Here is a 17,758-nt window from a genome sequence, read left to right as displayed (position 1 = left end):
CTGCTACCAAAGTGGGTCATATAAGGCTGAATGTCAGTCACTATAGCGGTATTTATATCTATAAAAAGAGGTTTAACCATCTGCACTTTAATATTTTCAGAGTAACACAAGACAACGAATAGAGCTCCAAAGAGGACAAATTATCTCTGCCTCTGGCCAAACTGCAGGAGGACTGGTTCAAAAACAAACCGTTCAAAATGTCACTGGGGAAAGTCTGGAAAATCATGAAAACACGTGCCAAAACACTTAACTGCTCCAACAAAGAACAGCAGCTGTCACAAGTTGAAAGTAAGCACCAGGGTGTGGCAGACACCATATAGAAAGCTCGGGGTTGAGAACTACTCCAAACTGACATGCAAGCTACAGTAACAGGACTCACCTTTTGTTTGCAATAGTAACCAAGTTGATGCAACGTTAAAGTCCTTTTCATGAACTGTTGACATGAGTTTGTCACCTGTCACGGCTGGCTCACTAATCCTACGAGCATTGCCAAAATTTGGCTGGGATTGCGATATGATGTAGTATTGTGTGTGAGTGTGTGTGTGTGTGTCTGTGTGACTCACCTGATATGATCTATGCAAACACAGCTTCTTCTCAAACGTCATGCAGCATCCTCCTCATCCGCCTCTATCCACCGGTTTCCAATGGAAAGCTCTTATTTCAGCACATTTCCCTGCAGACGGCCTCACAGGTACGACTCTTAATGCCCTCTGCCCTCTACCGAATCTATGGGGAATGCACATATGAAAGCCATTTCACAATCTGTCATCAGAAACACAAGGCTGAGCAGCCGGAAAAACATGAACAAGACAGAAATTGACTTCATCTGTTTCTCCATCTCCTCTCGCAATCTGAGTGGCACTCGCTGTCACTTGCTATTTAGCGGACAAGCGTGAGGTTCAATTGCAGAATCAGATATGGAGCAGAAGAAGGTCTATGACTTAGAAGACGTGCAAGAACTTAGAACAAAGCTTTGCAGATCAGTCTGTTGAAAGATCAAAACTGTCGAGGGAGATCACATTGATATGTTTTGAGTCTGGTGAAACACAGAATCCCTTCTTCACACAGATATAAGGAATAATAAACTTTAAGCAAGTGCCACAAAGCATACTCCAGTAACCTTGAGCCAATATTGTATCAGCAAAAAAACACACTGAGTCACAGCTGGGTACCGCGCTGAACTAACACGGCAAAGAGTGTTGAATCTCAGACTTTCCCTTTCAGCTGGAACAGGTGACTTCAGTGGGTGGTCTCTCTGACACGTCTTTTCTTAATAAACCACTAAGTCAGTACATAATTATGGGCTGACCTTCTACCTCCTGCCTGCTACCTGCTTGTCAGGTGTGTACGTGTACCTGAGAATAAGAGAGACTGTGTGTACACTGTAATATTTGCTGTGTAAACATATTTCTTGAAACGTGTGCATACAAAATTGAATCAACAACCTTGAAACGCAGTAATGATATTTGCATAATATGCTTTTGTTTTCCGTCCATCTTCTGGTTTTCACATGCATGCACGCACACACACTGACTCACACACAGCTGTCTTGTATTTGCCAGGATCCAGCCGCAGATGGTGATACAGTGTGAACTTTAACACACGGATTCTTGACATTCCTTACGGGTGTGAGTTACTCTCCAATTCAAACCGGTGCTTGGCCTCGGCCCTCTTCACTTTCCTGCCAGCAGGTCACTGTCACAGAAGGAGTCCGAGCAGGCCTCTCCCAACATATACAGGCTGCTATTGTCCTCTCTTAGGAACAGTAACTCGATTTTTCACTGGCCCTGCATGGGTTTGGCTCCCGACTGTACACCAAACCTCTACGTTGGAGCTGTGTCAGCATATTCTGCTGTTTATGATAAGTCTTGTAGCGGGAAGTTCATGGCTTAATGTAAAAGGAATGCTAATTAAATGATGCATCACACCTGCTCACTGTTGAAATCAAGGGGCTACAATAAAATGTCTATCCAATTAACAGTGATTTCTTTGTTCTGCAATGCAATGACTCAAAATCTCTCTCTCTCTCTCTCTCTCTCTCTCTCTCTCTCTCTCTCTCTCTCTCTCTCTCTCTCTCTATATATATATATATATACATAATATCTCCATTTGATGTAGTACAGTATAAATGTCCAAATCTGCTACATAAATGAGGTAAAGAGAAAAAAATATAATTGTTGGGCATTGTTAGACAAAATAGCTCAGGTGAAATCAAAGCTTCCGAGAGTTTCTAAAATTTACTACGCTCTATCAGATGTTGATCTCATTCATTTCCGGCACTCCAGTTGGTAGACGGAGTCTGTGTCTGACCTGATACTTCAGTGGAGAAAACAGGATTATATTATAGTCAGTGTGGTGTATTTTACATAGCCATCCACATGCTCAGCAGAAAGTCAATTAGCTTGCCACTTTGCAGGCAAATTGCTGCAGAGACGGGATTACATTCAGAAAACACACTAACACATACACACACACACACACACACACACACACACACACACACACACACACACACACACAAACACACACACAGCATCAGCCCTGTCAAATGCTATCTCTACTGCAGGAGAATCAACACTCAAGTCTATCTTGATCAATACGGCTTTTAGCTTTAGATTTCACTTTCTTCACAATATTACTGGTTTGGAAATCAAGTGAAACCACTCCAAACTACATTTGAGGGTTTATATTGGACATGTATCAATATGTCTCAGTTTTAATATCAAGAAATTGCAGACAAATAAGTGCTTTGTTATTCAATTCATAGGAATTATTACAATGTTGAAAAACAACAGATATAGATTGCCCGAGAGCTCGACTCACCATCCAAACATAGGATATCAGAAAGCATCCTGTCACCTTCCTGCCCCAGCTCCAGCACTTGTCTTTCTCTGGAAGAAAAACAAGCAGAGTTATTAGAAGGAGCTCATATGTCTGCCATCTACAACTGAAAGGACTGAGACTACATTTCAAGCTCAGGTCACTTCCCCACTTTCATCCAGTCATGCAAAATACCCCTTATCCTCTTCTGTTCTTCGATCGTCAATCATCCCCCACTCATCCTGTACCTCTTTCTCCTTTTTTTTTTTCTGCGTCTCTTTCTCTAATAACAGGATGTCGGCTTTCTCTCACATGGTTGCTGACCTTCCAGGCAAAGAGCAGAGCAGCTTGCAGCTTTAAGTAATTCCTGTTGCCCGCATTCGTCTCTCATCAACGACTATAGATGAAACAGTGAGCGGGACATCGGTACTTAGCTCTGGCCGCTGAATTAATTGTCAAAGAGCCTGTGGAGCCTACAGGTAAGAAGAAGATTATTCCTAAGTGGAACAAGAGAAGCTGCATTACGCCTGTACTTCCTGGCTGATGGGAGCCAGAGAAGGCACAGCATAACACTCTAAGTGATCAGTTTATCTCAAAGTAGAAATTATAACTTGATTTAAATTTAAGAACTTTGGCCACAAAGTGATCGCTCAGACTATCTCTCCTCCAGAGAGGGACAAGTCTGTCTGGAAAAAAAAGCAAGCACAGGCCTGCATCAACGGCAGCGTCTGTGTTGACAGTTTTGTTGTTGCAAAGAAAATACGACGTGGCTGTGTCTCTCCTTTGCTTTGTATGTGTGTGCATTGGAGATACAGTACATTGTGATAGTGTGTGGGGGAAAAACAGCCAACCACTGCAGAAATCAGCAAATGAATGACAGATGGAAAAGCCATACTGTACCTGTGGAAAGCCTTGATATGTGATGCTCCTCCATCAGTGTGTGTGTAGAGGAGAAGAAGGAAATGGTCTGGCAGCTGGAAAAGACATAGAGTCTGCCTGGGACTGAATTTCTGACAGTTTGTCTCTTGATATACTGTTGTTCCACCATACAATCTGTCTGACAGTCCACAGTCTGTTTAAAGCCGGAGTGTGAGGTGATAAACTCAAAACCTCAGTGTTGCTTTTCTTTCATTGTCACACGGACATCTCCCGCAAATCTCCTCATTATCAAACAATCTTTCAAACTTTCTGGAAAAACATCTCCTCCCCCTCCGACATACTTGGTCATTACCTGTCCAGTCCTCAAATACTGCTCCCATTGAGCTTGTTAATATGCACCAAATATATCTTCTCTGATTGGCTGGACTCATTTCCTGTAATTATAAAGGAGGAAACTAGGGTGAAGGGTTGCAGCTTGCTAAGTTTAGCTCGTGGACAAACCCAGACTCCAGTATCCAGGCCAGTATCTATCTCGCTCATAACGGTTTGTTCTTGTGTTTATGTGCATCAGAGAGTAGATGACTAACTCTGAATGAGTGTATGTATCTGTGCTTGTGTGTGCAGGTATGCCCACATGGACAGCCATTTCTAAGAGGAACTGGTGTCCTCCTGCAAAAGATGTCTTCATTTGAAATAAAATTGTGATGCTATTTGTGGCGTGTATAAAAAAAACAAACCTTGTTTGTTCTGATGGGCAGGGTATCAACTGCACGTAAAAATGATGTAATCCAATAAATAATCTATACACTTACAGAGTTACCTTATTCTTCTCTTATGTCAGTTTTTATGATTTTCTGCAGCCATAGTTCCAATAAAGCCCACATATTTCGGAAATGTGTGATGTCTCATCATCCTTCACTTTTCAACCACGAATAGAAGCCCACAAGTGTACGGACAGAACGTGTTGTTCAGTTTCAGCTCTTCATTTTTCTGGATTTCTATTAGCCAACATTATATACAGAGGTCTGTGAGGACTCCATCTCACAGGCCTGCCTTCATGCTGGTACCATAACTTGGCCTATCGTGACGAATGTGGTACGTTTCTCACACACACACACACACACATAAGTATGTGGTAGACCACAAAGCGCTGGCTTGCCATGCACCCTCACTTGACATGTCATCCCCATCGTGTAAGCCTAATGATGGGCGTTACTCCTGCCAGGGGCAGAGCCAGGGCAAGGACTGGGTGGTGGTTTGATCGCTTTCTGTGTGTTTAATATTATCCCAAAACACTCGCTTAGCTCTGCTTCAATGAGCTTCTCTGTCCTGAGTCAGAGGGTGGTTGGTGCATTCAAAGACAACACCACAGACTTGCATGAGGTGCAGCAGGTCGTGCAAGTCTCTCTCTGCACTCTGAGATGCTGATGTAAACATCAGGACCTCAGTGAGTCACACTCACAGACATCAGCTCTGGTTCACAGACGCTCGGTGATCAACTGCAGAGCACAGAGAGGTTTTGTGCCATGCATTCAACATTCAAATATTGCCATTGACGCCATGCCACTATACACCGACTGGCGACGGAGTCTTTAGCTCGCTGCCAAACATTAACACAAACAGTGGGTTTTTCTTTTCCTGCACTGTATTTAACTCCCTCTCTCTACACTGATTAGCATAATCTTAATCTTAATTGACAAGTGAGCACAAGAATCATCAAACACATCATAAAGTTGAGGTTTAAAGTTCCATCTTGACCCTGGAAGCAGAAGTTGAGAAAACAATCTCACTACAAGGTCCATTTAGTAGCTCTCGGTCGTATCAAGTGATCTTGCAGCAGATGGAGCGGGAATGACAATTCAACTTTAAAGTTAACATGGAAAATGGAAATTTGAACATCTGCTAGTCCATGGCGACTTGGCAAACTGCATCCGGTGATGAAAATGATGTGATCGAAAGCTCCGGAACAGCTAGTAAAATGGACCTTGAGGTGACCGTTTTATCCAGCGCATCATTCATGTTTCAAAGTCATAAAAAAAGCACCAAAAACTCGTTCATATTTAGATTTTACCCGGACAGACTTTAATGACTGTTCAGCTCAAGTCAATGTCAATTCATTAAACCTATAAATTCAACTGCATCTTATCTTAACGCAATTTAGAAGATATATACTCCCCTAAGTCAGACGTACGCACTATGCAGCGATCAAGGCACCAATTACTGATAAGCATCATCATCACCATCATCACAGACTCCACCAATAACACTGTCCCGCAGCTGCTGCCAGCATCAAACTCAGCGCAAGCAGCAAAATAAGCACTTCGGTTGAATTCTAATGAACAGCAGCACGGAAAACTAATTAGGCTTCGGTCCCTTCTGGTTCCACAGAGGAAAGCTTGATAACCACAACCGCAACAGTTCAGCTGCAGCTCAAACCAGACTACTGCTGCTGGGTGGGTTTGCTATTTCCTTAAAGGCAAAGTTTCCTTACCGTCTCCTGCTCGCTTCAAAAGCTGCTCCACAAGATCCCAGCTCGTCTCGATATGAACTCTGCCCTTGCGCTGTATTATTTGAATGTGTCCCTCTGTGTTGCGGCAGTTTTCTCAAGTGTACCACTCGATATTGGAGGCTGGTAAATCTCGCGTCGTCATGCGCACAGCTCCCACCTCCGACGTCTTGGAGCAGTGCACGTCAGTACACTCAGCTCTGTTCCTCCAGGTACATTATCTTTCCACAACACTCGCATAATAACTCAATTCACTCTACAATGTGACTGAACGGAATTATTATCATACAAGAAAGAATGCACCAAGTGTGTGTGTGTGTGTGTGTGTGTGTGTGTGTGTGTGTGTGTGTTTCTCCTGTCCCTATGGAGATGTTCACTTTGTCTTCTTACTGCAGGTAAAGCTCATGCTGGTGCCTGTCTGCCTCTGAATAATTACTGTCACAACTACAGATTTAAAATATGCATACTAAGTAAATGCATCGGTTCTTTGCTGCTGTGCTTTCTATGCAAACATGAACATACAAAGTGCATGTGGACAACACATAAATGCAGTATTTGCAGGAGGAAGAGTTGCTTTTTAATATTTCCGTCGAGCCATAGCCTCAAATAATGTATGAAGGTAGTGTTATATGACATACTCGAGAGCTTCGATATCAATGTTGAACCCTTCTATTTGAACTGAAAGTAAGGAGAGAGAGAGAGAGAGAGAGAGAGAGAGAGAGAGAGAGAGAGAGAGGTACTTTATTGATGTCCAATGTGCATACAGATTATGTTTTTGACAAAGGAAAGCTGAAATATCTATTAGCATTGTTTTGTGTTAATTGAACAAAATCCATCAAACGTCAGAAACACATTATCAACAAATTCAACATGACAGTGGGTAGAAAACAGCAGAAACACACTGCCACAGCAGAGGGTTCACTTCCTCCATATTTAACAAAAACAATTCAAATTCTGTGCATTTTAATGCCAGGAGCGAGTTTAATGAAGTAAAGTTTTATGGGGGTATTCAGAAGTCTTTTTGCTGCCAGAATGCGTGTTGACTGAGCAATCCTTGCTTACAAATAAATAATTTACCCCCTTAATGTTAAATAATCAAAATTTCTAAAACTTTCACTCGCTTAACTATTAGCATATCTTTCCCCATCAATATGTATTTATAATATGTGACCCCCGAGGGGCTCAGTAGATCATTGCAGTAAACTATCCTATTCTGTGTGAAACAAAAATGCCCATCAAGAGCTCAACAAAGCTACAGCGCAAATAAAAAGCTCAGCACAAACATGTGCATCGGCAGGTGACATTTGACCTGGCTGGGGGCTAACAGTGTATTGAAATGTACTCCTGCATATTCAAACTGATATGACATAACAATATTAGAGCAAAATAAAGCTTATAGTGGAACCTCTGACACAATGTTAGTTCTGAAAATATTTAACATCTGACTGGAATATAAATTGCTGTAAACTGACACCTTTCCCCTACATATTCATGAGAGGCAGGTCAGATGTTGACAGTGTGGGCATGTTTCTTGCACAAAGGCTTGTCTTTTTTGGAGAAGAACGCCTGACCTTCCAGACTAGTAGAGCAGACCTGTGGAGAGAGCCAAAGTTATACAGAGCTGTGTTGATATTCACACAATATTCTCAACATTTTCTCATTTTATTTTGTAGCGCTTGATGTTGCTGTGAGTGAAACTGTCTCCTGGACCTACCGCACACACAAAGCAGGTGTCATGCCAGGTGAATCCTAGAGCATCCAGGAACTTGTCCCCTGCCTCGATGGCGAAGTCACAGCCGTGACAACTCGCCCCAAACAGCTTGTAGTAGTCTGAGTGAACAGCATGTTGACAGAATGTCAATCTGTTTGCACACATGGTTTTCTTTAAAACATTTAGTTTACTGTTGTGGGCTTCCTACTGTACCTTTTTCACAGTATGGCTGTCCATCCTCCATGTGAAATGTGTTGCCCCTGATCGGCTGTTGGCAGCCGACACAGACGAAACAGGACACATGCCAGGTCTGTTTCAGGGCATTCATGACTTCCTGCAGAGAAAATAGAAGAAATAAATGAAGAACAGCTTGTTGAAGTTGTTAACTCCATGATTTCACTTCTTTAAATCCATTTTCAAAGACCTGGAGACAGAATCTTTCGGGGCTAAAACTGATATTTTGGATGCGTGGCTTGTACTGCACTTTGATCCTTGGGATGTTATACTATGTATTGTAGTATTGTCTGTTCTTCGGTTTTGTATCTGTTCATAATCTCATTTTTATTTTCATCTTGTGCTGCTGCCTAAATGTCTTGGCCAGGACTTCCTTGAAAAAGAGATTTATTAATCTTTATTGGCCTAACCATGGTTAAATAAGGCTAAAATAAAATGAAAGGACAGTAAACATTGTTTGTGGAAATGAAACAAAGACAGAAAAGTTTAGACTCTGGCAGAGAACAATCCCCCCACAGTTTTGCCACTCACCCCCAGAATCTTCTGGTGGCAGCAGGCGCAGGTGGGAGCGAAGAACTGCTCGTAGCAACGTTCGCAGTACACTTGGCCCTTCTCCTCCACAAATCCATTTTCTGCCAGGCAGGAGTGGCAGTGAGCACAGTTGAATTCTTCGGGGTGCCATGACATGCCCATGGCCACAAGGAATGGGCCCCTTGTAAGAATAAACAAGTGACAGAGGATTCAAGGAAATTATGCAAACATTTAAAAAAAACATCCACATATTAAGGTAAAGTTTCTGCACGGTATAACTTGTGCAGAATGTTACACTCTAATTGAATACATATTTTCAATGAAACATTTTTTCAACTGTTCCAAAGTTCTTACTGTAAATGCAGGTTTTCTGATAGTATTTACCTGATGACATTGTTGCACTTGTTGCACATTGGGGTGCGAGTCCCGGCTGGGATGTGCTCAGCCCGCTGCACCACAGAGTTGAGGTCCTGTGGATGTGGCTGTGGGGTGGGTCGATCTGGACCTTTGGGAGCCGGGTTGGTAACCTTGCCAAATGAAGGAGTTGCTCCGACCTTAGGAAAACCTAAACCAGCAGTTGAAATAATGGGTCAGTATTCAAATGGGGAAAAAAAGCTGAGTGTAGTAGATAAAGACATTTTTAATTGATCAACAATCAAGCAAAGCATTAATACAATGCTTGAAATAACAATTTCATTCCACTGATCCACTATCTTGTAAGTTCTTTGCATAACTTGAGCAGAACATCTGTGCACAGTTTAGGTGTGTGTTGTCAGAATGATTTGATGATCCCTAACCTCCATGGCTGAAGCATGAGACAGCTGCGTTGGACAGAGCCACCCCACCCAACCCAGACAAGGGATACATTTTTCCCACTGAGGGGAAACAACACATTCCCAGAGTCAGAGGAGACACCTGGAAAAATACCCCCCCCCCCCCCCCCCCTCCACTTTATCTCAAAACATACGGAGAGGATGCACAATTTTTCCTTCTCTCTCACTGTGAAAAGACACATCCAGGACGGAGGTCAGTCCTGTTTCTCAGAGGGAGTGCTCGGGGTAAAGACACTGGGGACAGAGAGCTATTGAAAGAGAGCACCGTTATCAAAGACTTGGGAGGTCAAAGGACAAGAGCTCCCTAAATTTCCTTGAAACGGAGAGCAAACAAACTGAATAAACAGAGCAGGGCTCTAGCAGGGATGTGAGAAGACCGTGTGAGTGGGTTTAATAAGAAGAAAGATACTAGAGAGTAAGTGTGACGGAGAAAAATATGGGCTCCAAAGATTCTCCCAGAGATTTTTTTTTAGTTTATAATTATTGGGTAAAAAGGATGTTGTCGTTATGGTTAATTTGAAAGGTTGCTCTTGTTAACACCATCAGCCAATTTCCAGTGACATTAACAAATATCTAAAATATCCATATTGCCCAACACTTCCTGAGCAGTGCCATGTTCTTTTCTGAGCAGGTGTTTATTAGTATTTTTCTGGGAATTGGGGGGCTTAGCAAACTTGGAGAAGTTTTCAATCAAAAACATGCACATATGGGATATTCTTTATGCTAATCCCATCTTTTTAGAGTTAATATATTCAAATTTGACTAGGTCTAGTCTGTATGTTGTGTATTTCTCTAGTAGTCAGTATCAGTATGGAGATGGTTTTGAGACAGCATTAAGACCTTCTTTTAAAATCTGTTCGGATATTTAACAGAAAATATAATTGCTATACATAACGGAAAATACCAAAAATGGATAAACGCATTCAAATGAATTAAATGCGGTATTGATGCTGGGAATTAGGCTGGAGTCAAAATATTTTTCAGTGGAACTTTATAGCCTTATCTGTGTGACAGTTGGCACAGTGAGGCGGATGGTGACAAGCTGTCAGTGGGGCTAAAATATTCTCAACGAATCCTTTGGCAAGAGAAACGATTGGAGGCTGAGCCACATGAGACAGAAAGTGAAAACGGACATTTGTGAGTCTATCATTGCTGTCGTGCTGTATAAGGAAGATAAGGAGAAAAAAAAAACTGAATCAGAGCAGGACTGCAGATTTCTGTTTTGTCTGTTCTGTCTCACTGAATTCAGAGACAGCAGGATGGAGAGCAATGCAAAGAAGTCACTTTTTTTTTTTGGTACTCCTTAATATTCCACTAATTTCTTGCTTTAGAAGGTTGTTGCATTTTAAGTGCCAAAATCATTAATTCATGTCAATAAATGTATTGGTCACATTCCACATATTTCAGCCTGTTTACTTGAACTCAAGTATGTGTTAACCTGATAAATAACACAGTCAACAGAGAATCAACTGTGGGCTCTCCAGCTCTCTCCCTGTGGCACCTTTCAGCAGCCGTTTCTTTAAAAGGCCTCCAGGGAAAACCGTTAGGGCACATAGTGCATCTGTTCTTGTATAAGTGCACACTTGTGTCTTAGCAATGCTAATAATGACTCCTTTACTGATGCCTTTCAGCAAACATTTACCCTGACCAGCTCGAGGTCTCGTGGCAGGAATTGCTGGATTTAAAGAGCAGCCTTCACACAAAATAAAATACATAATTCTCAATTTCACAATCTATTTAACTAAGGGGATCTTGGGAAAAGCCAATAATATGAGCTCATTAACAGAATACCTCTGGATTTTATAGTGCTCATAATCTTAAATGGCTTAGTGTCAGATGTTAAACCTGCAATAAATGTTATGGCTGAGCAAGCAGTGATTTAAAAGAATGGGGCTGCCCTCTGTAGGCTAAAAGAAGCAACTACATAAAATAAACTGGACAGAACTACAACCATTTGAGAGGCAGTGAATGTAACAGAAGTAGGGGAGGATTTCTGAATGTGTTCCTCTACCTGCTGGACCTCCAGGCGGGAAGGAAGACTTGTTCTGGGCCGCTGGGCTCTTGAACGTGGAAGCAGGGACGATGTTGCCATTCCTGGGTGATGCTGCAGATTTGGAAAAAGTTTTCGCTGCAGGCGAGGTGTGCACAGCGGGAGTGGTTTTGTCAACTGTCTCACTAGGAAACAGATGTAAATATTTTGTATAAATCATAACTCATTACAACACAAACACACACACACACACACACACACACACACACACACACACATCTTCTGTACATCTTCAACAAGTGTCATCTGATGCCTGTCACTCTGTTTATTTTTAGTGGAAACACCCACCATGGCCTCAGCTTTTCCCTCCTATCTGGTATGGTAATTTTTGTGCCGTGTTCCTTTCATCCCTGAGTATGAAAGAAATCTAAGAGCGGGACTGTGCCATCAGTTGAACTGAACCTCCAGTACAGACTGATGCTTAGTGTGATCTGGTCGACTGCAAGTACAAACGTTTACAATCAGTTGCTCAGAATCTCAGTGACACATGCAAACAATTAAGACAATTATGGGGCACGTTCAAATAAGCCCACCGTCCATTTGGTTTGTCAATTACTGACATGAGGAAACAATTTCAGGTGGTGATGCCATAGTATCTGCTGTACATGCAGCTCAGCCTCCGATAATATCTGGAGGTAACCAGTGGTATGATTTAAGTGGTGGTTATTGCTTTTATTCTCCGGAAACCGCAGAGACAGAAACACTTTTCCCGTTGCAGCATGACATGTTAAGTGCCATCACATATTTTAGTCGAAAATGAGAAGCCCTAGTATTTTCTAATGTCCACCCCTTGCTCCTATATGGAAAGCAAAGAGTTTAAACCCCATAAAGGCTGAAAACATGTGGCATATATTTCTCAACTAGTTAATATTTCGAATCCATTTTTACTGGGTTAAAATAGTTTGGTCCATTTAATCTATTCCTGTAATTAGATTTGATTCTGCCCATTAGAAGCATTCTAATGTTACAAACAACAAACAGAGACGTGGGGACATTTATATAGGTGCAACAGGGCTTAGAAGATCTCGATCAACCTGACAAACAATATTGTTCAGCTACCATCATGTCTGTTGCTGCTCAGGTAGGCCCGGGTTGAGCAAAGGATTTGCACCGACAGGTTAACAATTTCTAACCCTGAGGCTGTTTGGGTTTTCAGCAACAGCACACTTCATGTTACTAACAACAGAGCTGATTGTGCTGTCAACCAAGGATTTATGGTTTTCGCATGAATGACATGAGAAACATGACTAGAAAATTCATTGCAATCACCCACTGGTTTTATATCTCACGTGCGAGTACGTTTACAAGCAGCTATAGACAGATGGCTTTGGTGTAAGTCAATGATGAGAAACCTGAGCAGTTTTTATGGAAAACAGATCATACCGTGTTTAAACTTGAAATGGTTCTCATGGTTGAAATGTTTGAACGGTGCAGATAACAGAAATTATTCACACCGGATGGTACTTTGAACAAGTCTCAATGCTCAAATTAGTACTCTACAGGTATTTATAACCTGCACAACTGATTCCTTCATATAGACCTTCAACTGGCAAGAAGACAAATAAGGAATGAAAGATTCAGAAATAGGCAAAGCAACAGCAGAAAAGAAAGAAAACAGTTTATTGAGGTAAAATCATTAAAAGCTGATAAATGAAACTTCTTTGGTTAGTGTAGGCAATAGAGGAAAAGACACAGACATGCTCAGAAAAATTAAGCATAAGATTACAGGAAGTGTGCAGAGCAGTGGAGGCTTGGACATAAACAATATGTTACAGAGAAGTATGCATGTACACTGCAATATACTGACATCATCTTCTTCATCACCTCTACCTGCATGCATGCATTCATTTACATATATAACTAAATATAGCAGGATAATGTTCCTTAAAACACTTTTCACAACAAAAGTTTGTTGAAAAAACATTTCTCATTCACTTTTTACTTGCGTTGTTAAAATTTTGGAATTGGGACATATAAGAAGCCATTATATAGTGTGCCAAATGATGGGCTGCAACTGTGTTGGTATGAAAAAGGGAAGCAATGTGTTTTTAATAGTGGTCAAAATAAAATAAATACAACGTAACGAGACAAAACTGTGCTTACTGCACATTGAGCACACATGCTGAAACATCATGATGCCGATCTCTCAGCTTGTTGTACATGTGTCCTATAACTTCTGGGTCCAACTTGTTCGCTCTGATTTACCCCAGGAAACAGGATTAAAGGAGAAAAACGAAGAGAAAGTTGGAAAGGTTAAGATTGTAGAAAATTAAAAGATAACACAAGAGAGACCACATAGATAAATGAGGGGGGAAATAGCAACAACACCAACAAAAATAATACAAATAGCACAGTTGGAGATGAATATAGAATGAAAGACTTTTTCCTTGCAGATGTGTATTGAATTATAAACCACGGTAGATGTGTAATATGCCCTCAAAGTCTCACTAACCGAAAGAGAGCAGGAATCTCCTTCTGGCAGGGCTGCTATTACCCACAATACCACTTAATTACCCACAGGTTCCAGTGAGTGACACACTGATTGGTTGAAAATCTGGTACGGAAGGCAGACTGTGTTTACTGGGGATTAAATCGACTTAAGACTGAGTACAGCGGTAGCAGTCACAGCCTATGCTAAGACTATGGGTGTCTCCATTCAACCATCTTGTTCTGAGAGCTCCCTTAGCGGTTTCTCCAAATTAAGCCTTAAATTAAGCGTGATACTGTGGGACCATAAGATCAGGAAATCAGGATTTACAGGCTATGAATCATCCAGGAAGCGCTTAAATGAGTGCTTTGAGGGCCAACTCTGAATATGAAACATCTATGATCAAGAAATTATTATTATTATTATGAAATACAAAAATACTCACAGACAAAACACGGAGAGTGAATGAACACTCACAACCACATACCAAATTTGATTATATCATTAAACACCAACCACTTACTTCTTTCCACTGTTCTCTGGAGCGGGCTCTGCAACAGTGAAAAAGAAAAACACCAATGAAAATAAGGTAAAATGAACAATAAGACGTCAGTGGGAATAGGGGGAGACACTGTTAAAAACAACGCTGCTACTGGCTGCAGCTCTATTTCTGCACCAGCTTGTTCTATGTTCATCTTGTCAGGGTAAGAACCGAATGAGCAAGGCTAATCCATGCAAACTAGAACCTGCTAGAACTTCCTGGACGTATTCCCAAATTGCTCACAGCTGCAGAAGCAGCAGGGCACATTGAATATAAATCAAACGTTCAAAGTACATGGCAGACTCCACACCAGTCTGGTAACATCATTCGACAGAAAGAGACGGTTAAATCTCTCATCTTACTTCATTCTAATTTTAATAAACCAGTTACTGTAAATTATGTTTTGCATAGGTTAAGCAGATCCATGCACACATTCACACAACTCCTATGGATGTAGGGAGACCCTTAACCTGATTGTGTAACCATCGATGTCACTTATAGTCAAAACAATACTTTTAAATCTTACAGTGATCAAAGACTTCTTAAAGTCATATGACTAAAGAAACTGTATCACTTTAATCTAAAGAGGCAAATAAATAACATGATAAAGCAGGGACATAAATAAAGCCATATAAAAGCTTCAAAAGGAAATAAGATACAAAGGATTACCATAAAATTGGTAACCTTTGGATAAATCATGTGCTCTGGCCTAAAGTGGTTCGATAGATTTAGAATGAACTGACAGAAACACAAAGCTAAGCCTGACTTCCTAAAATATTACAGAAATATATTCAGCCAGATTCAACAATTTAGAAAAAACATAAACACTGTAATATGTTTCTGCTGAGCGTTAAGCCTTCACACAGATTGGTACACACCATTTTCAGTGCCAGTGAGCTGAGCCAGCATACGGAAAGAGCGGGACTGGGAGGTGCCGGTTCGTGGGTGCCAGTCCTCCGTGTCCTCAATCAGACGCTTCTTGCTGGCATCGCTCAGTGGAGACGCATGATCCTCGGGCTCCACATTGGGTTTCCTGTACAGTCAGATCAACCATCATGATGTTACAGACGTGGAAGGTCTCTGGGTTTTAAACCTGTATCAATGATATTTATCACTGCTAAAAACAGCTCTTAAAACAATCTGCCAGTTTATACACACACACGTAGGTTAACATGAATACAGTAGTAACAACCAACACACACAGTACACATAATATTGTACTATGCAATAAGTGCACCACATACAATCATGGGTGCAGCTTGTAGATACATTGACATTGACCCAACTGCAGTTTAATTTCAAAATTACCTTCTCCGTCTAGCTGGAGGTGGAGTTCTGCAGGCGAGCAATTAGGTAAAAAGGTAGTAAGGGAAAAATGCGCAAAGGTTGAAATGACAAATTCAAAAGTCACATTAAGTGCTGAGTAAACTGTATGACACGGCACTGTTTATATGGGAAAGTCAAGAAACTGTTCTGACCTATACTTACTTAAGACTTCTCTGAGGTTCACTATCAGAGAGGAAGCCACACAGTAGAGGAGAAGAGGTCAGCCAGATAATAAAACATCTTAATTGATTAAGCAATAAGATTTACTATACTAAAATGGGGAAATTAAACACACCGTTTGCAATTTAATAACAGTGAGTGAAAGAGGAAAGTGACAGTGATCACATCTCACCACAAGGTGGGAGTAATGTGCTTTGAAACTGAAAGCTCACCTTCTTTTCTTCCTAAAACAATTTCAGTGTACTCTAGAACGCAATAATATTTAGGTGAAATGTTTACATCCACAGTTTAGTTCAAGGACTGTTCCAAACTGTGAGTCAATTTCATGTCAAAAATCCAAGCATGTGCCTTTTTTATTCTCTGTGTGCTTGCTTGTTTGTCAGATGAGTCGGGGTGAAGGATGATCAAAGACGGCCTATTCTTAACCACAGCAGAATGTATTTAACAGTAATTGTCTGACCTAAACATACTGACAACAATAACAGATGGAGCTAGACAGATGAACAGCTGGGTAACTTCAACAGCCGAGTGTGCTGTCGGGCCTGGCTGTAAATAGCAGTATTAGCTAACACGGAGCCTTGTTCCACTACGAGAGTGAACGAACAGTGTGAGCTGACCCCCACTGCGCGTCCTGTGGCGTCTCAGAGATAATTTATGGGGCTTGTTTGGACCTTAAAAATGAGCATGTACTGGAAGCGGATGAGCACGAATGTGAGGTTTGTGAGGGTTAGCTCAAAGAAGTGCAAGCATGCTGTCATTTGGTAATCATAAACCAGAGAGATGTGAGGGCTGTAATCATAATCCACATAGTTAGAAAGCTACTGCAGCAGATGTATTATCATTCACAACACTAACTTGGTGTCTGTCTCTTCTTCCTCCTGAGGGCAAAGAAGGGGTGAATGGAAAAGGATCGAAGCAAAGAAGGAGCATGAATAGAGCATTTGAGAAATCAACCATACTCCGAAACGCATGCCCTTGAAGTGAAAGACCCTTCTGAGAGAATGTGCATGAAGCAAATCCACAGAAAACACAAACAAAGCATGTAGGTCGGAACATAAACGCACACGCTGCAACAAATACGCTTCCCTTCTGTAAACTGCAACAGAAAGCTTGAAGAAATTACACAGATAATACCACTCAAACTCTTGTGTTCATTATCTCCATGGTGTATTACAGTAAATAGTTTTGTTCTTTACTATTTGACATCTTCACAGGTTATCTGACCAAACCCAGACTAAGAAACAGATTCTAAACATTTCTTATTAGACTGTTGTCACTACTGTTAACTCTGTAAAACACTCACAGATAGAGGTGGGTTTGGTAGATGTATTTAAGTGTGAAGCTGCTTGCTCACTTAAAGCCAATAAAAACAGATCTCTGTGACCTATTTTTTTTCAGATGACAGAGAGTAAAGAATGAGTGGCAAATTACTTAGCTAGTCTTGCTAAGTCTACTGTGACCCAACCAGTGAGCCAAATCCTGCTGATGAAGCCCTGTCCAGCCAAACTTAGTCTCTAGAAGGCCAGAGCTGCCAGAAGTCTGGCTAATTAGAAACAAGTGTTGCACCAGCAGCGCCTGTTGGGCAGACTGTGTGTTTGGCAGTGCTAAGAACCACAACGTCAATTATAGATAGGCAGGCAGTAGCATCAGTTAGCAGGTTGTCTAGACTCTGTTCCCTCTCCGGTTGCCCTGCAGAAAATTCAAACAAGATGTGCGGCA

The 17,758-nt window shown here is 41.4% G+C and overlaps 2 protein-coding genes across 6 annotated transcripts in view; both read right to left on the bottom strand.

Moving 5' to 3' along the window:
- The window catches only part of bmpr1bb (bone morphogenetic protein receptor, type IBb), a 50,201-nt gene extending 43,875 nt beyond the window's left edge, over positions 1–6,326 (bottom strand). The window contains exons 1-3 of one of the 2 annotated variants that reach the window (XM_068706192.1): positions 6,191–6,326; positions 2,824–2,891; positions 564–726 (exon numbers count right to left, since the gene is read on the bottom strand). The gene's annotated coding sequence lies outside the window, so the exon portion shown is untranslated. Of the gene's footprint in view, positions 1–563; positions 727–1,538; positions 1,622–2,823; positions 2,892–6,190 lie in introns of those variants that run through there. The other variant, XM_068706193.1, reaches the window with a different exon arrangement.
- A 602-nt stretch (positions 6,327–6,928) lies between these two features.
- The window catches only part of pdlim5b (PDZ and LIM domain 5b), a 35,965-nt gene continuing 25,135 nt past the window's right edge, over positions 6,929–17,758 (bottom strand). For 2 of the 4 annotated variants that reach the window (XM_068706183.1, XM_068706184.1), the window contains exons 6-13: positions 15,412–15,566; positions 14,516–14,543; positions 11,526–11,689; positions 9,066–9,246; positions 8,682–8,862; positions 8,130–8,250; positions 7,920–8,035; positions 6,929–7,798 (exon numbers count right to left, since the gene is read on the bottom strand). In XM_068706183.1, coding sequence (XP_068562284.1) covers positions 7,709–7,798; positions 7,920–8,035; positions 8,130–8,250; positions 8,682–8,862; positions 9,066–9,246; positions 11,526–11,689; positions 14,516–14,543; positions 15,412–15,566 — 1,036 coding nt within the window. In that variant the 3' untranslated portion in view covers positions 6,929–7,708. Of the gene's footprint in view, positions 7,799–7,919; positions 8,036–8,129; positions 8,251–8,681; positions 8,863–9,065; positions 9,247–11,525; positions 11,690–14,515; positions 14,544–15,411; positions 15,567–15,841; positions 15,869–16,021; positions 16,043–16,894; positions 16,918–17,758 lie in introns of all 4 variants that reach the window. The other 2 variants (XM_068706185.1, XM_068706186.1) reach the window with 2 other exon arrangements.

This window comes from Cebidichthys violaceus, unplaced genomic scaffold (genome assembly GCF_023349555.1).
Source record: "Cebidichthys violaceus isolate CVI_PGR_0920_01 unplaced genomic scaffold, fCebVio1.0.p SCAF_12, whole genome shotgun sequence".
In the NCBI taxonomy this organism is placed as follows: domain Eukaryota; kingdom Metazoa; phylum Chordata; class Actinopteri; order Perciformes; family Stichaeidae; genus Cebidichthys; species Cebidichthys violaceus.
Note: the sequence above shows the minus strand (reverse complement) of the source record. Positions and strands in the feature narration are given on the sequence as shown.